A 24,518-nucleotide genomic window follows, 5' to 3' on the forward strand; every position below is an offset into this window, starting at 1 on the left:
GCTGCACACAGATCTGATGTTTTCAGCTCTTCAGTGAACGTTTAACTTAGTCACATTCTTGATGTCCGTCATGATGAATTTCCAATGTTTCCACTCAGGTGTTTTATGCACATCAAAACAGTTGAATGGAAATTCACTTAATTAATCCAAAAGGGCAAATCACTTTTAATATCAAAACATTCTCCAAAGTCAGTATTTGCTGCTTTTCTCATTTTATGAAACTGTCAAACTGCTGATTGGACAAAACAAGCAGTTACTAGACATCACATCGGAGAGGAAATTATTATATTAGCATATTTCACTATTTTATGTCGTCCGACAAAAAAGGAATGAATCAGTTAATCAAGAAAGTAATCGGCACATTAATCAGTAATAGTCATGCAACTGTCTTGAGTGATCTGATGCTTGTAAGTAGTCAATGGGACTGAAGTCTGGCTTGCCGGATGTACAGTGTGGATAAAATGCCTGACGTGCTTTCTCCGCTCTATCTATTTAGCAAGGGCACTGTCGCTGCACCCGGGGGCTTAGTGCCGCCCAAGATGATTGTGATTGGTTTAAAGATATACAAACAAGTCATAACGTTTATTTCCCTCGGTCTAAGAACGATAACTCATGCAGTCAGACAATACTCTGGTGTTGTCGCAGTGCCATGGAGATCTGGCAAAGTGTGACTAATGAGACTGCAATTCATCAGTTTTATTTCTGGTGATTTTTACTAAATTTTCTGTATGAAATGTCAGAAAATAGTGAAAAAATGCCTGTTAACATTTCCCACATTTACTAAGTTACTTCAACAGTCTAAACCTTAAAGATATACAACGTACGGTTATAAAAACGGAGAAAAGCAGTAAATCATCACATTTGAGAAGCTGTAACCAGAGATTATTTGGCATTTTTTTGCTTGAAAAATCACTGAGACAATGAATCCATTAACAAAACTGTAGCTGAATAATCAACTTATCAATTAACAATGGATTCTTTCAGCTCTAGTCGTGAACATGGGACTCTTTCCCTTCATCGTCTAACCATTTATGACATGAACGTTGCATTGAAGCACAGTCGCGTCTTGGGTTGTTGACGGTGAAATCAATGTGAATGATTGGAAACAAAGATATTAAATGGTTGAATGCACTGCAGTTACACAGTTAGGGAGAGGTTAACCCTCTGAGTTGTATTTATGAAGTTGCAGTGCAATGGAAAAATATTTTTTCTGTATTTAAGTAACTGGATTTGTCATGTCTTTCCATTTAAGTATTTTTCCATCTGATGGTTTAAAATTGTCTCTGAATGTTTAATTTTTAGAAATGTTATTGTAAAAAGATCAAATGTTTGCCTGGTAATAAAATAAAATGACTTTGGCATGATTCTGCTTTGAGTTCACAGTTTATTATAAGCTCAACTAATAATTATTAACCCAGTCTTATCAGGCTGGAAATGTTCAGTTTACGGTTTCTGTTTTTTAAATAAAATCATTTACTTCTAAAATAAAATGTATAAAAAGAGCAGCAACTTTGCGCGGTTCAATTCTTTTAAAAAGTCCACAAATAAAAGCATGAGTTCCTGCACCTCCTACACGTTTCATAATTTTTTTGGAACGTCCTAACAAGTGAGGTTAATGTGAACGCTGTGATTACACACCTGCTGTCACCTCAACACTGAATCTAGTGATTTCACCGATTGTGACACAGTAGAAAACACTGGAAAAGTACAGAGGCTCTTTGTCCTGTTCTCTAAAAGGAGAAACCGTAAACAATCAAGATACTTTTGACTCTTAAACAGTATCTCAGCCTTCAAACTGAGTGATTAATAGTGAGTCACAGAGATTATTTTACTCCTTCTGATGAATGGTTTTGAAGTCTTTTCTGGTTCAGTTGAGGACTCCCTTTGAGACAACCTTGTCTGAAATGATTTTGTCAGGAGCTAGCAGATAGTGAGGAAATTTTTTCCAGTGTGTTCAGGGGACAGGCAGCTAGCAGATAGTGAGATGTTTTTTACAGTGTGTTCAGGGGACAGGCAGATAGTGAGGAGATGTTTGCTGTATGTGACAAAAAATGTAGCCTAAAAAACCCGTCCCATCACTTAGAGCACCTTTTAAAACACGGCTCGTAAATCACCAGAGAAGTTAAAATTCAACACAAAAAAGATCTACACAAAGACCTATCGTGGTTTTACTGTCCTCTGTGTTGTTGGAAAATCTTCGTGTGGATTATTCTGAAACTGAAAAAAATCAGAACAAACACAGATGGCTGCATGTTTGACTAAACATCCTGATCCACTTTGAAGACCGATGTGGTCATCGCATATCATCTCCTGCAGAATGAGCCCGGTAAAGTGCTGATGAGAGAGCAACAAGCCGAGACAAGGCTTTCCTGTAGAACAAGATCCACTCATTGTAAACAGTGTTTTATGAGCTTCTCAGATTGTGAATCCGAGTGAGTCAGATGAGCTCTCAGTGAGAAAACAGGTTTCCTGCCAAAATCAGATCATCACTCCACATTTACAGTTAGATTTATACATCTGACATTAAATATTTGGCAGGATTAGTGAGACAAAGGATTTACGAGGAGGTTTTTCATGAGTTCATACTTTGTGGCAACAGTTTGTGTTTTAACATAGCAATGCTCTCGTGCATAAAGCCAGCTCCATAAAGAAATGTTTTTCCCAGTTTGGTGTGGAAGAACTTGACTGGTCTGCACAGACCGCAGACCTTATCACCCAACATCAGTGTTGGACCTCACTGATGCTTTCGTTGCTAAATAGGAGCAAAATTCCTGCAGCAGTTTCAACATCTGGTGGAAAGACTGAAACCAGAAGAGACCCCGTATGAGCCCGTATGGTCAGAGAAAGTTCTCATCAATGACCCATTCAGTTTCTTTGTGGTTTGTCAAGCAGCGTTCGGAAGATTTGGTCACTTAGCTGGTCTGCTACTCAGCCTCTATTATATATGTCTAATAAATCACATGTCTGATAGAGCTTGACTGAGACTGGAATGAAGTTAAAGAGTCTGCTAACAATATATTGGGCGGTTCGTGTTTTTTATTCGGCCATGCTGCTGTTGCTGTAAGTTAATGAGAGCTGTGAGAGTGAATGAAAACCGTAAAGTTGTAAAATAATGACCTAAAAACCTGTAGAGCTGATACCAATATATTAACTGAGACATTATACATTTGAAGAAGACTAAAGCCTTGGTTATACCACAGAGGGTACGTGGTAGTTCTCTTTATACTATTTTCTGGAGGTTGAGTTAGATCGTTAGCTTCCACATATAGCGTAGTCACATCAAATTAGAGGTACGGGGACGTCTGCACAGAGAGCCTGCGCCTACACCCTCTGATGACAAAGTTTACGTCACGCAGACCATTGTGTACTCACGGATATGGAATCATTTTAAGAGTCTGCCGTCACTCTGCGAGTGCTTCGGCTAAATGAGCCTGATGGGAATGTCATTAGTTCTGCAGGTATTTCAGTCCCTCCACAAAAACACGATTATGCGATTGCATAATTCAACGCATAATATAATAATAATATATATAATATTTATGCGGGGGGGGGGGCGCATTTTTTTTCAAATACGCCGCACTTTCACTGCATTAATTGCTGATTTCTGCGCTAAATATGCGGGGCTTGCATGATTTCATAATCCCCGCATTTTCGTTGCAAAAATCTCGAATCTTAGCAGAAAGTTGAAAAATGTTGCGTTTACTTCATACAAGAGCAGCCATTTTCCCCTGTTGCCATGGGAACATTATGAAGTTACGTAATTACGCAACGTGAACATCATCTAAAAGCAGGGTGTTTGGGGGAATCACTTTTTTTTTCTTTTTTTTCATCAAACCGCAGTTTTTGCGAGTTCCCGCAATTTCATTGCATAAATATCGTATAAAGCATATTCATCACATTTTTTAAGAAAACTTGCCGCATAATCAAGGATTTTTTTTTTCCCGCAACAATCACTAAAAAACACAAACATTTTTCTGGAAGGACTGGTATTTGATCATAAACCAAAGTATTGGACACATTACATTTTGACCTGATGAAGGCGCTAGATGAAAAGTCAAGGAATCCCATAAGTTCTAACGATTCATCCTCTGGGGAACATGAATGTCTGAAAACGTCAGGCTCTTATTTTACGAAATGACTTAGAAAGTTCTGGGTTTGTTTCCCTCGAGAACTCTGACTCCGTGTTAAACAAACAAACCCATCAGCCTTCGCGTCCGACCGTTTCAGAAGCCTGAGCAGGAAACGCAGATGATGGAGCTCAGCTGACTCACTGCTGCTTCTCACACCCGCTTCCTTCAGCTTCTCACCAGAGACAAATAAATATAAATGAACTGTTAACTGACGTGTTTGCTGGGACGAACAATAGAAGACTCCTCAGTATAGGTTAATAAAAATGTTCCACAAGAGGACACAAAAATGGCACAGAGAAGTACTTCATTGAGAAACATTTTTAATCATTATGCAATTCACAAAAATAATAATAAACCTCTGAGGGAAAACACAGCCGATACATCTGCTGATGCAACATGATCATACTTTTGTAATAAAGTGCACTTTATTTGTTAAAACAAACGGCCCTCTTATTCTTACAGGAATTCATTCAGGTTTAAAAAGGACTATTGTGATCGTGCCAACTGATATTTTGGATTTTTTTAAACTTATCAGTGATATGCTACTAATTCACTACAAAAAAAAACATACAAGTGCAGTAAAAAAGTTGTTTCTTGAGGCTCTGTCACACACACAGCCTCGGGACTGGAAACAAACAAAGCATGAACCACAGTAACTCCCACAGGTCGTCTGAATACTGTGTGTACCATTCAGAAGTTTTCAAGTACAGTGCAGAGTGACACAAGATAAACCTTGTAGAAGACACAGACTGGCTTTGGACAGTTAAGGGACTGTATGAAAATGATTAGGGTGTGGAGAGCAGCTTGTTGAAACTTTTCAACGGCTTCCTCCTCCGCCAGCCCGGTGATGTTTCAGCGGCGAGTTCGCTTCGTTTCACTCAAAAAAACATTGTCTAATAAATAAACAAGAAAAATCATAAACAAAATATTAACACATATTGTCCCTGTTAGAGATTATAGATGCAAGAAGACGGAAGGGTGGGTCTCAGAGTCGGATAAAGGATCAATGAGTCAGCCAGACAAGACTAACACATTCAACTTAACAACCTATCTGCCTCTGCACTCTCTCTGCTACTAGTGGATGGCATTTCGGTAATTTTGCTAAAAAGGAATTGCCTCCTGCTAACCACTTTCATAGCGTCGTTTTCAGAGAAAAATATGGAAAAAGCAACTGTAGTCTACCTGCTTAGCAGCAAACAGACACAGTTAGAGACTAGCTGATGGACATATAGTAGAATTTAAAGAGAGATATATTTTTCTCAGGAGGTGGTGGAGACCAAAAACCGAGCTAAAAACACCAAACTTCTCATAAGTAATTACGGCAAACGTCCCAAACGTTCCAGCCACAGAACACCCTCCCCTGCTCTTCCAAAAGTGAGCGACTACCCTCCCTTCAACCAAAAGAAATCATAAATACTACCCTCCCCCCTTTTTGACCCTCCTTCACTCTAATAATGTTCATACCGTCCCTTGAACAGACATTAAATAAATATTTGAAAAGTACATTTTCACATGAGCACCATTTTGCTCATGCTGTAATGAGACAATGTTAAAGCAAGTGAGCAGAAAAAACTTTTTCCCACATCTGCAACAGCAGTTACATTAATGGAGAGTTTTCTCCCAAAATCACTTTTCCACAGCAGCTGTGAAGCTGTTGGTCATCAAAGACATTCTCAGTCGGTGAAGCTGGGGTCACATTGTGCCATCTTTAAGACAAAGAGGCAACTTTTCCAAACTCTTTGGTCTCTGTGACTCACATGAATGATCCCAAAAAAGATTGCTCTCTTATGTTCAACTACATGCTGCAACCTTTAATGAGCCTTTCATGTGAGTCTGTGAACTTGTGGCTTCGCTGGAGGCAGAGGAGGGCTGGGCTTGACTGGAGGTACAGGAGGAGGACTTGGTCTGGCTGCCTTATTCTGAAAAGTAAAACAAGATGAATTTTTAGACAATTTTATAAATGTGAAGTTGCTACTTGTCATTTTATTTGGTCCCAAAAAAAAATTTCTAACTCATGACAATAAAATGTGCTCCGACTTTAAGATAAAACTGTAATGATTCCCAGAGGAGAAACTTGCATGTTACAGCAGCACAAGAAACTGTCTAAACAGGCAAGAAACTGATAAATAATACTATTCTCACTGGAGAAGCTGGAACCGACAAATGTTGCTTCACTACCGAACGTCTTCTTGAACTAAGCTAATCATCTGCGAAAAAGAGAGACGAGTGAGAGCAGCTGTAGTGGTGCGTGACTCACCAGAGTTAGATTCAGAGGAGGTAAAGGTTTAGATGGAGGTAGAGGTTTGGTCTGTGGTGAAGAAAAAGAAGAAAGTCACTGAGATGATTGATTTTTCACTTTTAAACACACATACTCAGGGATATCTGCACACAGAGTTAAAGCACAAGTCTGGTGGTAAAATATATTTTTCTTTTGGTCAATAAATCCCATGAAAAGACCAGCAGTGAATGTATCTAGAAACAAGTATTGTGTGAGTATTGAAGCCTGATATAATCATAAGCCATCAACTACACCGTTGCACTGGGTGACATGTAACACACACACACACACACCGTCCTGCTGCCACAAATACTCACTAGAGCACCAAATGTGGATTAATCCGCCGCTGAAAATAGTCCCCAACAAGTTCACTATTTACTCCTGTTTGAGTAAAGTTTGTTAAAAATTACAGTGACAGTCTGTTTTAGGAAACTATTGAGCCTTTTTTAAATAAAACCATATCTCTCTGTGATGTGTAAAACTGAAATGTATGTTGAGTAGGAATCAGTGGGCTTGATCCCGACAGCCACAGCAGTGTATTGAGAGACGGACTGACACGTTGTTCTTTTTGGGGTTTTTTTTTGTTAACAACACCAGCCTCATCCTTTGAGCAGATATACATATCTTTCTTCATGTATTTTTTAATTCAACTTTAGCAGTCGACTTCAATTGCCAAATCTGAATGTGATCCTCCGTTTGCATAATGCATGAGATCACATTGCAAGTTTTTATTTATTTATTTTTTTTTTTTTAAGCTTACCGGCTCAGTTAGTGAGGTAGATGACACTGAAGGCAGATTCTTTGGTGGCTGGAAGCAAAAAAAAGTAGTGAATAACTACCACAGTTCTTTGGACATAGTAAACATTTCCAAGCTGTTCATCTGTAACTTTCCCACACATGAAAGTGTGTGGGAATAAATGTGCAGGCTGATCCCTGCACATTTATTTCCATGAGTAATTCCTTTTGTATCGGTGCTGCCTGTACCTGTGGAGCGGCTCTGCTGGGACTCACAGTAACAATCAGAGGAGCGTAGGCTTGCGTTGCTGTTGACTCCATGAAAGTGGGCTGACTGATCTGAGGTCTGTCTTGAAACATCGGGTTCAACTTGTCTGGAGCCGAATGCACTTTCCTGTGAACACAAAATGCATTTAGCTTGGAAATGGAAGACGGAAATGGGCGTGGACAGAGCTGCATATGAGACGCGAGAGAATTCATTTTAGTACAAACTACCTTTTGGCCATGTAGTTGTCCACGTTGTCCTTCTTGCAGCACATCAGCCCCGCGATCACTGTAGTGATCACCAGAAGGATGGAGAGAGCTGCACACACACCGGCTATTATCCCACTCTGACCTGCAGGCATGGAAATCACACTGTTGTATTTGTTCTTATAATCCTTTTATTTACGTCACACTGTATGGAAAAAGGGATCTAGTTAAAACAAGAAAATCGGTGATGTTTTTTTTTCTTTGGCATTGTAGCAGAAATATGACAAACAATGAGAAGACCAAAACTGTACAATGCCTCAGCAAAACCTTTGCACAAAAACAAGGAGGAGCTATTCCGGTTACTCAGAAAAGAGTGAGGTCATTTCCAAGTTGCTAGCAGTCGTACATCATTGCTGCCATGTTATTATTTTGTTGGTCAACATATCATCATAATTTAAGGGAAGAAGGTGTTTTACACTCTGTGCCGAGGTATTTCACAACTTCCACCTGCAAAGTGTCTTTTCTTCCTCTTTTATTTGTTTTTGTCCGTTTACTGTGAAGACTGAATCGTTGCACAATCACTTGGCAAACTTTCTATTGTGGCAGTTAGATCTTTGTGCAATGTTTTCCCCCATATTCAGTTGTTTCATATTGTGATGCACAGCGCAGTAACTTAAATGGAAATTGAGATAAAAACTCTTTGAGGTCAATTGTAAGATATATCAGGAACACTTGATGAGATCAATGTGTCATAATGAATGATTCATGTTACTGGAAGAATGATTCATGGAGCAGGTGTGACATGATTTCATCTGTGCTGCTCACTGAGAGCTGATGGTGTTGACTGATATAACATGTTGTATTTAGCAACCAAAGAAATACATTTACTGTCAAAAACTCAATTTCCCCGAAGCGTCCTGTACCTTGAGGTAAATCTGCATACTGGATGTCACAGTAGGGGGGAGCCCAGCCGGGATTACAGTGGCACTCTCTCTTGTGATTACACACCTGAAGATAAAATGCAACAACTTTAACTTTGATTTATTTATATAGCACCTTTCATGCAAGCATGCAGCCCAAAGTGCTTCACAGAACAAAATCACAAAATAAAAACACGGATGAGACAGACTGAGCTGATAAAGTGGCGTATGTATGACACCCCAATTCGTATGCCGTTTTTGCGTGTTGTCAAGACGCATAATCGCTTTTTAGCGTGTTTATCAAAGCCGTTCGGCCGCCATTGACCTACATTACATGTGAATTTTCGCCGTAGCAAATAGTATGAAAGGACACAAGTATTTTTTTTTGCTTTGTAAGGCAGATTTAACATAGAAAGACAGTTAGTGGGTCTGTGAGTAAAACACAGGACTTAAACCCAGGAGAGCTGGGATCGCGTGTGGCGTTTGTTAACCGTTTTTTTGTTAAATTTATTTTAAAGCCTTCCCCAACCGTTTTCCTAAACCCAACCGTTAATTGTTTTCCTAAGCATGTGACGTTGGTCACCGTCGTGTTTTTGTCGGTTTTTTTTGTGTTACTAAAGCCTTTTCCTGAACCCAACCTTTTTTAACACGCGTTGTTCTCGCGATAGTATGGCACGTTCTCGCGATAAGACGCCACGTGTATGTTTATATCCGCTGTATAAAGCATAGACATATATGTGGATAGCTCAAAATGCGTACAGATAACACACCATCTGGCTTTAGGAAAGTGGCGTGTATGTTTACGCAAAGTCATGATGCCATGTTGGATGAGAAGGGGAAAAAGCAAGACTAAAAAGTACAACAATTAAAAAAAAAAAAGAAATGTTAAAACCAACAAAATAAAATGAACACCAGGGTTAAAAAAAAAAATGTTTAAACATTTGTTAACACTTATAAAATAATGCAATAACAATACTGCAAATTAAAAGCCAGATTAAAAAGATAAGTCTTTAGTTATTTATTTTAACAGGCAGTTGGACCAGGAGAGTCAAATTGAAAACAGCTGCAAGTGATTCCAAACCCTAAAATATTTCACTCACTCACCCCATTGTTGTTGCATTTCTTTGCACAATCCTCCTCTTTCCCATAAACTAAAATATCCACACATCTGTTGTCGAGGCAAACCTGCACACAAATGTTTGATTCTAAGCAAAGCATCCAACATAAGTAACAAGACTGCTCCATGTGATGGGTCTCCCCCCTGGAAGTCTTACCTTATTTGGTCCACATCTGGTTCCTTTTGGCACCATGTCGATGTTTCTGGTCTTATCGTCATCCACAGCTAGATTACATTCAGTGCTCTTCACAGTGTAGGCTGCTCTTTTACCTGTGATGGACTCGCCCCCTCTTCCACAAAACATAGATCCGCACTTAAGATTCCTATATAACATTTTTTTTAAAAAAAAGAAGAAATTGATCAAGAACACATTAACGACTAGAGGTGTTGAAATTAATCAAATAATCAATGCATCGAATCGTGGACGATGCTGCATCAATAATCGGCCGGGCCATAATCGATTATTTCGGATTACAATTTAATGTAGGCCTAACAACATTTCTGTTTACATATTCTGGTATGTTTTGCACATTCAGGAAGTGCCATGTGCACAGTGCTGTATAGTTTTATGTATCCAATTTATTTAGTATTAGAGCACTGCAGAATGTTTGGTTTTTGAAGCTTGAAAAGCTATTAATTAAATATCCTACATGGCTTTCATAGTAAAAATGTGTTTGATGCATCGAGATATAGAATCGATTGAATCGCTGACACGATAATCGTAATCGAATCGGGAGATCAGTGAAGATTCACACCTCTATTAACGACATTGCACAAACCTAAAAACTAGCCTCAAACATACAACATTTCTCGTTTGTGTTTTCTGATAGTCTCTGCTACTTCTCAGTTCTGGCACTGCTTCGTTTTGTGTGCCAGGTTTCCTTTAGGAGCATTTTGTGATACACTTTGGATAGAAACCGAGCCAGGCCTTCAGCAGGAGGTTCAGTGTAACTGTTGATGACACATACGCTTCAGTGCAGGGGGTGTAGCCGAATTTGTTCCTCCCACAGTTAGCGCCTTCTTCGCCACGTTTGTTCAGGTTAAAACACACATCTGGTCCAACTCCGGCTCCTGAGGAGAGAAGATATTCACAGTTAACCTCTTAAATTATGGAAGCCCATTAAGACCAGGAGAAGGAAAAAAAAAAGATGAAAAGTTACAGATGATAAAATAAATATCTCATGATGAGTCAAAAGTATTAACTATTAAGTCAACTATTTGACTTTTTAAACCTGAATTGAATTATCATAGAATAAAAAATAAGTTTTTGTGGGTTTAAAAATGTTTTTGGCTGCCAAGCATGATTTTGTAATAACAAATCCACAGATTGGCCAATGGAGTGTATACGGAAGCCCTTTTGTGCCAGGAAAAGGAAATCTAGATGAAAAATCTGAAATAATAATAATAAGATACTAAGTCTGACTTGACTTCCTGAGTCCCAAATTTTGCCTATTTGTTGACTTTTCTAAGTTAAACATATCTAATACCAAGTCATCATTTGTTTAATTCTAGTAGAGACGATGCCTGATGTGCCTGGCAGAATTTTAGGGGAAATGTTGCACAAGACATCTACAATATTTCCTTCATTTCATTTGATAGAGTGCTGCAGCCATACAGTCTTGGGTTTGCTGAGCTGATACATTTATACAGAATATATACGATTCCGGATATTTCAATCAAGTTTTTTGATTTGATTTTAGCCTATAGCAATACGTTAAAATACGCACACATGTACACTAATTTTGTAGGTGCTATCATTACATTTTCTGTAGGCCTTTATATAATACAAATGCACACTATCAAAGAAATCTTTCTTAGAAAACCATGTGACAACCTGAGACTTCTAGACACAGACTAAAGTTCCTTGAGGCTCAGCTTGTCTATTCAAAAGAAGAGGAAAACACTGAAACCCCTGTCTTTGCTTGAATGACCCCTGTGACAGCAGTGTGTTGAGTGTACCTGGTCCAAACAGTCTCCAGCAGTGCTGCTGATGTGTGGGGCATTGTCCGTTGTAGCAGTAGCCCTGTGCCTGGTTGTAGCAGGGCTTGCCATTCATCACAAAACTATCTTCAGGACAATCCCCCGACGCTCCGGTGCAGTAGTCAGACAAGTCACAGTCACCGGCTGACTTTCTGCACACACTTCCAGCCGGTTTGAACTGTGAGTTAAAGCAAATGGATTTAGTTAGAATAAAGAGTAGAGATGGGACAAAAGATTGATATCTCATTATATTGTTCTTCGTGCTAATAGATTTCCCTGCTCCCAGCACTTCATGGCTGGGAGCCAACACATGAACGAGGGAAACTTGAAACAGAAGTTAACGAGCCAAAGAGGTTTTTAACGGGATGGCAGACAACAGTTAGAGGACCCATAGTTCCTCTACAGTTGTGTGATTTTAATTTATAGACTGAAAAACTTGTGCTGCAGAATTGGGCCTTTTCACGGCATTTCTTATTCATTGTTCGACCGATATCGTGATGTATCATTATGGGATTGTCTAGCAATATATTAATTATTGCAGAATAGTTGTATCATATTTTCTGTATTGAAAGCATCGTATCGTGAGCTACCCTGTAATTCCACACCCTAAAAAAGAGCCTGCTCAAGTAGAAGTTGGTTAAACAGTGTATATAATTAGCTTGTGTATTTATGTCGTATTGCATGACTTGCACCGCCTCTTCCGGTCTTTGACAGTGTCATTGGAGGAAGGATGTGGTGAGTTACAGTACATTGAAACAGCAGGATAATACTCTCTGTTTCCAGTGATTATTGAACTGCTGCTGTTTCAATGTGGTTTGCCCATGGATGGATGGGTTTGCCTCCTTTCACAATATTTATTTTTAAGATTATTTTTTAGGGCATTTTAGGCCTTTAATTCCACAGGACCTCTGAAGACATGAAAGGAGAGAGAGAGGGGGGAATGACATGCAGCAAAGGGCCGCAGGTCACAATTTCAATGGCCACAGTTATTGGCAACAAGCAGGGTGTTGTTATGGAAAAACTCAGGAGCAGCTTCATCTAGACTTTGGAATATGACCAAATATATAAAAAAAAGTCATGATTTCCAGCATCAGCTACACTTAGTGTACTAATTAACAAATATCAGCATGCTAACATACACTAATACTAATATTGTAAACTAAGATTATGAACATGGTAATCAATTTGCATGCTACACATCAGCATTTAGCTCAAACCAATGCCATGCAGCCTCACAGAGCTGCTGGTATCGTTAGTGTAAATCAGAGGTTTGGGACCATCGGATGGAAATTCACATAGCAGACATTTTTTTACTCTGGAGTTTATAGCTGAAAGAGTATAAGAAACCCACTTTAAAAGGTAGCTACAGTACCTGACAGTTGTCACAGCATTGTCCGTGAGCACACTGGGATCCTGAAGTCAGCCGACAAGTTGAGGCCTCACAACACAGGTTTGTGCATTCCTAAAAAGAAAAATCTTTTTGAAGTTGTCGTGTTTGTGTATCCAGTTAGACTTTAAACAGGAATTGCAGTGATGAAAAGTTGAGTCAAACAGATCAGATTTAAATCTCCCACACACAGCCTTTTTGCCAAGAAATGTCTCTCTGATAAGATGTGAGCACACAGGAAAACTATGTTAACTTTTGAGGCCAAACCCCAGCTTAGAATGCCCTGAATCACCACTGCCTTCCCTTTTATTAGCTGTAACCTCGCACACAGGAAACCACACCACTCAGCTAAAACAGAGAACCTAAATGGTATTTTCCTTTACCAAAGGATATATTTAAACTTTCCAAGGTCCAAAAAAATGACTAATCTGTTTCGACCCAGTCCTATTAGCTTTTACCTCCACAGTGCCACAGTCACACTCTTCTCCAGGGTCCAGCAGGGCGTTGCCGCAGCTAGGGCCTGCAGCGATGGTCTTAACGGAGCTGGGTTTGGACAAGCAGCTGGGCTGAGCTCGCTCCATGAATTCAGCGAGCTGCTCCATACTGCAGCCGCTGAAAAACTCCGGGAACGCTTGATTTCCTGTCCTAAAGAGAATCAAGGAGATTTCAGCTTTGCAAAAGACTCAGTGAACATTTGTTCATTTTGCAATTCTCATTTAAAAGTCCCATGACATGGTGCTCTTTGGATGCTTTTATATAGGCCTTAGGGGTCCCCTAATACTGTATCTGAAGTCTCTTTTATATAGACCTTAGTGGTCCCCTAATACTGTATCTGAAGTCTCTTTTATATAGGCCTTAGTGGTCCCCTAATACTGTATCTGAAGTCTCTTTTATATAGACCTTAGTGGTCCCCTAATACTGTATCTGAAGTCTCTTTTATATAGACCTTAGTGGTCCCCTAATACTGTATCTGAAGTCTCTTTCCTCCAATTCAGCCTTGGTGCAGAATTACAGCCACTAGAGCCAGTCCCACAATGAGCTTTCCTTAGGATGTGCCATTTCTGTGTCTCTAGCTATTGAGGAAGAGAGAGGGGGGGCAAGGTGGAGGGGGGGGGGTGTGGCCTTGACCAACTGCCACTTTGCTCGTTTGAAAGCCATGATGTCTCTCTCTCTCTCTCATAGGGGGAACAAATTCTCTGGGCGGGCAAAGCAGAGAAAGGGGAGGTAACCTTGCTCCTTATGACCTCATAAGGAGAAGATTCCTGATTGGCCCATCTGAGCTTTCATTTTCTCAAAGGCAGAGCAGGATACCCAGGGCTCGGTTTACACCTATCACCATTTCTAGCCACTGAGGACCATAGGCAGGCTGGGGGAACTCATATAAATGTTAAAAAACCTCATAAAGTGAAATTTTCATTCCATGGGACCTTTAAGCCGGTAAGTATTTCTGTAATTCTTTTTCTTATTCAAATTTTGCCATATTGACTTTATTTCAGGTCCTATTTTAAATGTATTTGTTCTGTAAATTAGGTTTTAATAAACTGGTGAGGCTTTGCTTTAAGCCCCCCAAGGGTTTCTGACATCACCAGCACACACTCTTTCTCTTTCTATGTGAAAGAGATGTGTTGTGATTTATGTTGTATTGTTATTTATTTTATTTTTTTTTATAAATGTGTGCCAACAAATACATAATAACAAATAATAATAATAAAAGAGCATTAGTGATTTCCAACACTGATGTTGGGTAAAGGTCTGGCTCACAGTGAGTGTTCCAGTTCATCCAAAAGATGTTGGACGGGGTTAAGGTCTGAGTTCTGTGCAGTACCAGTCAAGTTGTCATGTTGAAACAGGAAAGGGACAAACAAGCTGTTGCCACAAAGTTGTTGGAAGCACACTATTGTAGAGCTGCATCTAACGATTATTTTCATGATCGATTAATCTGTTGATTATTTTCTCAATTAGTTGTTTGGTCTATAAAAAGACAGAAAATGGAGAAAAAAAATTCATAAAGAAATGACAGATGCCCTGAATTGGAACTAAGTGGCCCAAACAAAGGCCAGTGGGTGTTTACATACTTTTGGCAACATATGTTTTGTGCAAACTGAATGTTCATAATGTTCTAGCTGAAATATGATTCTCCCAAACAAACAAAACAAATCATAAAAAAGTTTTACAAGAGAGTCTTACAAGAAATATATGTGCATATATATGTGCATTAAAGCTGCAGCAAAACAGACCCAAAGGATGTGTTTTACCTGAGCTTGTCTGCCATCACACAGTTGCCACTGCTGTAAGACGGACCACACATACAATGTTCAGAATCATGGGACAAGCCAAAATTATGTCCCATCTCATGAGCGATGGTGGAGGCAAGGCCTATTGGGTTTTCATGGTGATCCTGGCAGAGAAATGCAGAACTGTCGCTTTAAATTCAACAGGATGCATCGTAAAATACCAAATATACTTTCTTCATCTCCAGTTGTTAAAGGATTAATGAAAGTTAGAAGTAATGATTCATACCTGATTGACTCCACCTGAGTTTTCAGTACACATGGCAAACTTATTTGCCAGTCCAACTGTATCGTCTTTAAAATCTTTGCCACTGTTGAGAGAAAAATATCTAGCATCAGGTCAAACTGGCAGCATTAGTGTTAAACATCTGCACAGACATCTAAGACTGATCCTCACGTCACAAACTGGGCATTGTCGTGCTTCGTCCTCTGCAGGAGATCGGCCTGCCGCCACGTTAGAAAATTGTCCAGGGTAGTCTCCGAATTAATGTCAACGTCAATCAAGTCTTTGTATGACCAAATCTCCAAGCCCACCAGCATGATGCGAATGTTCAGAGGTCGATACAGCTGCAGGCAGAGGAGGAGACGTTATTCAGGAATGAACACGAGCTCTCAGAGCTGTCGGCTAAGAGCACTGATGGCATGACGCCAGGCAGACAGCTTCCAAAACAAATATTACCTTGTCGACGTGATTTATAACTCCAAGAATGCGGGATTTAGTCTTGCTTCCGTATCGATTGTACTGGAGGAAGAGAAGACAAAACATGATCCGATTAATTTATCTATCCAGCCATTTATCTATACAGTACATAGTCCAGACATCTCTCTCCCCAGCAACATTTTCCAGCTCCTCCTAGGGGACCCTGAGGCATTCCAAGGCCAGATGAGATACATAACCTCTCTAGCGTGTTCTGGGTCTACCCCGGGGTCTCCTACCAGTTGTATGTGCCCAGAAAACCCTCAAAAAGAGGCGCCCAGGAAGATCCCGATCAGAAGCCTGAACCACCTCAGCATCGGCTCTATTGCAAGCTCCCTCTGGATGTCTGAGCTCCTCAGCCTATAGGCCTCTTTACAGTCGCCGTTCCTGACCTGTCGCGCAACAATGTGACGTAGATCTCGCTGGCGCATCAGGATTTAAAGTGCACGACATAGCGGGAACAGGAAGCATGGACAAGTTCGGGGGCAACCGGATGCCAGGACTTTGAGTGACTGCAAGTCTCTCTTGTAAACTTACTGGGTTAAGAGGAGTTCTTTTATGGTGAATGAAAGGCTAGAGCCGACGAAGTAGGTCATCGAATCGTTGTGCAGACATTCTGAAGTGCTTCTCTTCGTCTATCATCCTCATTTGTTCCACGAGGATATTGAACTCCCCATATTTATGTCTGGCGTTATTCAAAGGACCAACATTCTACCTTCTTCTTCTTGGTTTCTTTGCAAGCAGGCTCAAAAGCAGCTGTTCTTCCTCTTCTTAGCCACTGTTGACATTGACATCAATGCTGCTGCCAGTCTTGCCATTGTTTACCTTTACCTTTTTTCATGTGTAGGGGTGAGCCCAGTTATATCAAGTTGGCACTGCTCCATCTCCCACACTAACTCTGGGCCCTTCCCCGGGATGTTCCACGTCCCTAGAGCCACTTTGATGCCAAGGGTCAGCACTAGGTCCCTGCCTTTACCTGCCAACCACCTGACCCCAACGCCTACCCCTGCAGGTTGTGGGCCAGCTGGGCCCAACCCCGAGGGTCAAGGCCCGGCCACCAGACCAGATTAATTTAGTGATGGATATAATAGTTGTAAAGGAATAAAAATTAAATATTTACCTCATTATTGTCCACCACCACAAACAGCTCGAGAAATCTCTGTGGACCTGTGATGGGTTTAGTTTTCTTAAGAAAAAAAAAGAAACCTTCAAATTAATATTCTCATTTAAATAGATAGACCATACCTTTTTAAATGTTTTATCACAAAACCATGTTACCTACCCATGATCTGGACCTGAAGAGACCAGAGAGCCGAGGGGCCTGGTCCTGGTCCTGGTCGTACAGCGGGGTGGTGTTGGACGAGGAGCCGCAGCCGGCGGTGCCGCTGATCTTCAGGTGCTCCCGTCTGTAAACTGCGTGGTCACCGTCCTCGGACTGTCCCAGAGGCTCTATCAGGTAAACCTGCTGCCGGGCTCTCACAAAGCCACTGCAAACACAGAAAACAGAAGACAAACACTTCATCTGTAAACAGCATAAATGTGTTCTGACATACAAATGAAAATTGTTTAGTCCACTATAAACAGTCTGTAAAGACAAAAGTGCAAAGGATCAGTTAATCTCTTCTGTAAAAATGTTTGGGTTTAAAAATTATAAAATCTTTCTACTAGGCAACTTAAAGCTATAGTGTGTAGTTTCTGCTGCCCCCATGAGGAATTCTAAGTAATGATAAAACTGTCGGCACGTCCACATGATACAAGCCTTCTGTGACCGCGCACCAGCTCCCCCACACAGTTGCTAGTAGCCAAGGAGGACACAGAGGATTAAAGGTCCCATGACATGGTGCTCTTTGGATGCTTTTATATAGACCTTAGTGGTCTCCTAATACTGTATCTGAAGTATCTTTTATATAGACCTTAGTGGTCCCCTAATACTGTATCTGAAGTCTCTTTTATATAGACCTTAGTGGTCCCCTAATACTGTATCTGAAGTCTCTTTTATATAGACCTTAGTGGTCTCCTAATACTGTATCTGAAGTATCTTTTATATAGACCTTAGTGGTCCCCTAATACTGTATCTGAAGTCTCTTTTATATAGACCTTAGTGGTCCCCTAATACTGTATCTGAAGTCTCTTTTATATAGACCTTAGTGGTCTCCTAATACTGTATCTGAAGTCTCTTTTATATAGACCTTAGTGGTCCCCTAATACTGTATCTGAAGTATCTTTTATATAGACCTTAGTGGTCCCCTAATACTGTATCTGAATTCTCTTTTATATAGACTTTAGTGGTCCCCTAATACTGTATCTGAAGTCTCTTTTATATAGACCTTAGTGGTCCCCTAATACTGTATCTGAAGTCTCTTTTATATAGACCTTAGTGGTCCCCTAATACTGTATCTGAAGTCTCTTTTATATAGACCTTAGTGGTCCCCTAATACTGTATCTGAAGTCTCTTTTATATAGACCTTAGTGGTCCCCTAATACTGTATCTGAAGTCTCTTTCCCAAAATTCAGCCTTGGTGCAGAATTACAGCCACTAGAGCCAGTCCCACAGTGAGCTTTCCTTAGTATGTGCAATTTCTGTGTCTGTAGCTATTGAGGAGGAAAGGGGGGGGGGGGGGGGTCTTGACCAAATGCCACTTTGCTCGTTTGAAAGCCATGATGTCTCTCTCTCTCTCTCATGGGTGGGCCAAATTTTCTGGGCGGGCAAAGCAGAGAAAGCGGAGGTAACCTTGCTCCTTATGACCTCATAAGGAGAAGATTCCTGATTGGCCCATCTGAGCTTTCATTTTCTCAAAGGCAGAGCAGGATACCCAGGGCTCGGTTTACACCTATCACCATTTCTAGCCACTGGGGGACCATAGGCAGGCTGGGGGAACTCATATTAATGTTAAAAAACCTCATAAAGTGAAATTTTCATGCCATGGGACCTTTAAAAAAAACATGATGGACTCTTCAGAAGAGGTCATTATCTTCACTCAAGTTTCTGCGCGTGAAAGTCACCAGACGCCACAATCTTCTGAACATAGTCATACTGAGAAATCCAGAGAGAGTTATGTGGAGCTGATAGTCTTAATTAGCTTTGTAGCAACTCATTTGGCGATGGCTTGAATGTAACAGACGTTCATTAATTTCAAAAAGTTACACACTAGAGCTTTAATTTGTATAACACTTTCCTAACACAGAGGCAATTTAAAGTGGTTTAAGTAGGGCAAAGAGATGCATGACATTTAAAAACTCAATAAAAAGACTAGAAATACAGTTAACGTGCAGATACAGTGCAGTAATCGGATAAGGTGTCCCAAATATAATCGTATAAAAAGCTTCAATCTTCAAAAACACCTTGAAAAACTAACTGATTACTAAATATCATGAAGCAACACCTTTCTCAAGGATCTGAGAAACTTTTACTGAAAATAATGTAATCGGCAAATCACAAAAGAGGAAGTTTGAAGCTGTAAAAATATCCCGATTTTCTTACCTAATGCCTGAACAAATCCCAACGCTGACTGAGGAGTCCTTCATGCCTTCAATGTGGCCGTGATAGTAGCAGTGCTCCTGGACGGAAATACATCATCAGATTAAAGATCTCAGCGTGTTCAATTACTCACAAAGGCTTTCTTTGTTTGTATAACGTCCGTGACGTTATGAATCACAGGTTAAGAATCTCAGATATTTATCATGTTGGGTTCACTTAAACCCCACACTGATGAGCTGAAATGAGAAGTTTCACATTATATACATTTTAAGGTGAAATTCACAAGTTTTCAGATCCAAAAGTAGCATTTATTTTTGTATAACCTCCCAAGTATTTGTTATGTCTGACATATACAATTTTTTGAAGTTTAGTTTCTTTGCAGGGAAGGACTATGGACATGAAGGTTGTATAATTATAATTTTTAGATTTGTTCTTACATTTGATAAGTTCACATAATGTACGTTAGGGTAGCAACTAACAATCATTTTCATTACCGATTAATCTCTTGATTCTATTTTGAAACAATTGATACATTTTTTTGTATATGAAATGTCCTAAAATAGAGAAACAACACCTAATTTCCCCCGACTATAAACCATCACTTTCAACAACTATAAAAATTCCATCTTTCTACACCAACACCTTTTTAATTTGTCCTTATTTAATGCTTCACGGGTAAATTAAAGTAAAAACTCACTTCATTTGGTGAAGCCGTCACCCGTTTTCCATCTTCTGAATAGTGTGTTTCAGTGTAGCCTCTCCCAATGAGATTCCTTTAAAATCCAGGTGGAAAGAAGTTTTATATGTTTAAATATTAAAGCTATAGTGCGTAGTTTCTGTCTCCCCCATGAGGAATTCTAAGTAATGACAACAAAACTGTTGGTGTGTCCACATGATACAAGCTTTCCGTGATCGCCTCGCCACCCCCCACCCCTCCCCCACGCAGTAGCTAGTAACCAAGGAGGACACGGAGGATTAAAAAAACATGATGGACTCTTCAGAAGAGGTCATTATCTTCACTCGAGCTTCTGAGCAGGAAAGTCGACGGATGCCACGATCTTCTGAACATTACTTACTGAGAAACACAGAGAGAGTTGTGTGGAGCTGATAGTCTTAATTAGCTTTGTAGCAACTCATTTGGCGATGAATGTAACGGACGTTCATTAACATCAAAAAGTTACGCGCTAAAGCTTTTAAAATACATTTCACATAAGAATTAAAAACAAGAATTTTCTGTTAAAAAAACAATGTTTACCTGTTTTTTTCCAGATGAATCGTGTGGTTCCTCCCTTCAATGGCCAACTCGTACTGGACCGTATCAGGATAAAGCTGTTGAACAATAGTCCGTCATTCACACAACAACAATTGATTATTGAAAGTTTCAACAGACCAATCTGCAGGACTGGAAGAAGAAGAACTCACATCCTCTACTTACCGCAGTAATACAAATACTCAGCTACAGGTAAAAGTCCTACATTCAAGTTTAAGTTAAAATACAGAAGTATTATCAGCTACAGTTACTTAAAGTATCAGAAGTAAAAGTTCTCATCGTGCAGAATGTCCCCTTTAAGAATGTTGTTTTAGTTTAAATATTAAATTATTGTTACTGATGCACAGATGTAAAAGTAACATTTAAATGTAATAGTAGGTCAAGAGGAAACTAATTTCAGTTACTTAATGGTTGGAAGTTTAATTTCTAACACAGTGGTGTAAAGTAACCAAGTACATTTACTTTGTACTTATGCTAGTACTCCATCACATTTCAGGGGGAAATATTGTACTTTTTTACTGCACAAGATTTATTTGACAACTTTGAATATTTAGGGTTTTTTTTAATTGTAAAGAATAATCGATTAGTTGTCAACTATAAATCGCCAACTATTTTAATAATCAATTAGGCTAATTGGTTTGAATCCTTTTTTTATTATTATTATTATCTGGCTCCAGCTTGTTAAAGTGAATATGTTCTAGTGTCTTCTCTCCTCTGTGACAGTAAACTGAATATCTGTCTTAGATTTTGGATATCGTAATATCATAATACGACATACAGTATGTGTCTTTTCCTGGTTTTAAGTGCTGCATTACAGTAAAGTGATGTCATTTTCTGAACTCAATTTTATTTATAGTATCAAATCATAACAGAGTTATCTCGAAACACTTCACAGACAGAGTAGGTCTAGACCACACTCTATAAATTCCAAAACCCCAACAATTACAGTAATTCCCTCAAGAGCAAACATTAGCAGTGGCTGTTGCGACAGTGGCGAGGAGAAACTCCCTTTTAGGAAGAAACCTCGGCAGACCCAGACTGTTCTAGCTGTTCTATTATTCGCCTTTTCCCCACTTAGACATTATGTCCACATTAATGATGATTATGTATCTAAAATCTAAGTGTGAAGATATGTTTGTGAAAGCATCAATTGTCAACCCTAGAATATCGCCGCAATATCGATATCGAGGTATTTGGTCAAGAATATCGTGATATCTGATTTTCTCCATATCGCCCAGCCTTATTATAAAATATGACGCACTGTTTTAGATTCATCTACCCAACAACATAAAGTAGTTATAACAAATTACCAGCTACAGCTCGGCAGTAAAATCCTGCATGCACAGTAATTAATCCGTAAAACTATATAATGATAATAATAACAGGAATTATCTTTAAGGACATTTTGCTCTTAACTCTTCTGTGCCTGCACTAAAGTAAGATGGTGAATACTTCTTCCACTACTGATCATATTCTATAAGATAAAGATGGGTGAGTCAGGTGAGGTTTGTTCATTTACTCACCTGGTTGTCCCGCAGGCTCCTCTTCTGTCTCGCCTCGAGTCTCTGAGGTCGGACCACCTCATATCTCTCCACGTGAGACAACATCCCAGAGGTCTGCACCAGACAAACTGTAGCGGGGTGAAGGTATCTTTAATGTTTGACATTCGTCCCTTTTTTTGCGGATGTTACCTTCAATAGCTCCGTGCCAGTGGTTCGATTTCTCCCACGTTTAGGGTATGTTGAAGAGCTTATTAGGACAGATGTTTTACAGTTTGGATGATCTCAAAATCACCAAATATGACGATGCAGTTGAGAGCGCAAAGAACTGAATATCTGTCCAACGCGCTCGTCACTATAGGTGTAGTAAAGGACCGTCGTAAAGGTTATTTCTTATTTTTTGAAAAAATGAACCAAATTATTTTTTTTTCTAGTACAGGGGGAATTCAGGTGAAAAGTCAAACTACATGGAAGCAGGAGTAATTATTGTAGAAAAGTATTCACAAAAAATAAAAGAAATGACTTTTGACGAATGGCAAACATTAAACTACCTTCAACCCGCTACAAAACCGTACACAACACAACCAATTACTGTTTTTCACATTTACACGAACTATGAAAGACTTCAAGGAAGCCACAACTGCACGATTATATTTCCTCTTTTTGAAAAAAACATTGACAAAGCCACAAAAAGTACTTTTCATGTAGATTCACAAACAAGTCGTGCCATTATAACAAGCGGGACAGCCCATGAACCGCTTCTTATCCAACCTTACCTGTCAAACAGCCTTCCACTTTCCTACTTGGGCTACTATAAGCAAGTTGTTATAGTCAACGAGGCAAATGTCGGACAGCAATTTTCTCCTAGTGAAAGTATTTTTATTTAAAGAGTAAACTTACCCCATGTCAGCCACAGTGAGACCATGTTCGCTCCCATGATGGTGCGCTCTGCTCGGTCACTGCCGCTCATCTTCCCGTGAATCATCGGTAGGCAGCTTTTCCGTAAAGGCTCCGCCTCCGGTTAGTTCTTATCGCCGCCTCACACACATGGGCATATGGGAATAAAACCGAACTAGAAGGAAGAAACACGCAAAACTGACTTCCGGTAAAATAAATTTCAAAATAAAAACCACTGTACTGATAACGTTAACTTATGTGGACAAAGACCCTGATGACCCTTTTCTATAGGTCCTTTGTTGACTCAGTTGTCACATTCTCCTCAATCTGCTGGGATGGGTCCATTACTGTAAAAAAATAAATAAAAATAACTCCCTTTCCAGGTTAATTAAGGTGAGGAGCTGCATCACAGGTTCTAGGCAGAAAGGCCTGGAGGAACTTTATCAGAAGCAGATGCTAAGAAGGGTTGAATCTATCCTGTCAGATAGTTCTCATCCCTTACAGGGTTTATTTCAGATGTTGCCATCTGGATCACGCTTTAAACTCTCCAAAATTCAGAACCAAGATATATAAACACTCTTTTGTACCTGCAGCCATTCTACTTGTTAATGCTGTAAAGAACCATAGATAACTTATTGACTTACTATTTATTGTTAACTGTTTTTTTATTGTTTTTAACTATGCCTGCAAGGCAATCTCTATATTGTGTGTGTGTGATCATCTGCTGCACAACAAATTGCCCCATTGGGGGACAATAAAGTTCCTTGAACTTGAACTTAGGTAGCTAACTTTAGCTCTTATCTGATGAACTACAAGGCAAACGTTTTGTAAAAATGTGACTTTAACTACAAAGTTAATAGTGTGAAGAATTCTGAAGGGGGAATGGGGAGTATGAATTTTTAATAATTATAATAATTTATGTCACCGTATTAGTAGTACAAACGTCTAGACCAAGAAGTATCACTCAACCGTTGACCCTCACTGACTCAGTTAACGGTTATAAACGTTGCTTTTTGTTTTAATGTATATAATACATTTCAAAACTATAAATCAATCGTACTGCAATCTTCCGGTTATCTTGTTCAGTGTTATACTATCACGTTACTACACCTCGAACCGTTATTCCTAATGGGAACGTTTCTAAAACATTGTTTATATTAAAGGTTACCTCTTTCTGGATAAACCATGTTAAGTTTAGGCAGACGTTCAGTCTTAATTTATTCAGTAAAGTCTTGTTTTAATGAATACAAACCTACATTTTCATTGTACAGGTACAATAAGTTACCCATAAGGAGTGCCATGACTTTCATTTTCAAAGCAGAATAAACATACTAGTTCCACATTTCTTAACATTTACAATTTGAATCA

General features: G+C 39.5%; 1 protein-coding gene across 1 annotated transcript; it reads right to left on the minus strand.

The window, feature by feature from the left end:
- Nucleotides 1-4,433: 4,433 nt before the first annotated feature.
- Nucleotides 4,434-23,286, minus strand: LOC114548662 (zinc metalloproteinase-disintegrin-like 2d). The gene is made up of 23 exons (XM_028568674.1): nucleotides 23,154-23,286; nucleotides 22,278-22,384; nucleotides 20,740-20,813; nucleotides 20,182-20,257; nucleotides 19,488-19,564; nucleotides 17,289-17,493; nucleotides 17,127-17,192; nucleotides 15,989-16,051; nucleotides 15,707-15,876; nucleotides 15,539-15,620; nucleotides 15,274-15,416; nucleotides 13,477-13,663; nucleotides 13,004-13,093; nucleotides 11,611-11,809; nucleotides 10,620-10,722; nucleotides 9,809-9,974; nucleotides 9,639-9,719; nucleotides 8,538-8,622; nucleotides 7,639-7,759; nucleotides 7,393-7,537; nucleotides 7,169-7,216; nucleotides 6,388-6,438; nucleotides 4,434-6,049 (listed from the first exon to the last, which is right to left on the minus strand). The coding sequence occupies exons 1-23, from the start codon at nucleotides 23,236-23,238 to the stop codon at nucleotides 5,954-5,956; spliced, it is 2,520 nt and encodes an 839-aa protein (XP_028424475.1). The 5' UTR covers nucleotides 23,239-23,286; the 3' UTR covers nucleotides 4,434-5,953.
- Between the last annotated feature and the right edge of the window lie 1,232 nt (nucleotides 23,287-24,518).

The sequence above is a fragment of the Perca flavescens genome, chromosome 21 (assembly GCF_004354835.1).
Source record: "Perca flavescens isolate YP-PL-M2 chromosome 21, PFLA_1.0, whole genome shotgun sequence".
Lineage (NCBI taxonomy): Eukaryota > Metazoa > Chordata > Actinopteri > Perciformes > Percidae > Perca > Perca flavescens.

Excerpts from the sequence above, each read along its gene's own strand:
- LOC114548662 (XM_028568674.1), bottom strand. The coding sequence starts at position 23,238 with ATGATTCACGGGAAGATGAGCGGCAGTGACCGAGCAGAGCGCACCATC. Across the intron at positions 7,217-7,392 it reads CCAGCAGAGCCGCTCCACAG|CCACCAAAGAATCTGCCTTC; the intron begins GTACAGGCAGCA and ends TTTTGCTTCCAG. Across the intron at positions 6,439-7,168 it reads CTACCTCACTAACTGAGCCG|ACCAAACCTCTACCTCCATC; the intron begins GTAAGCTTAAAA and ends TCTTCACCACAG.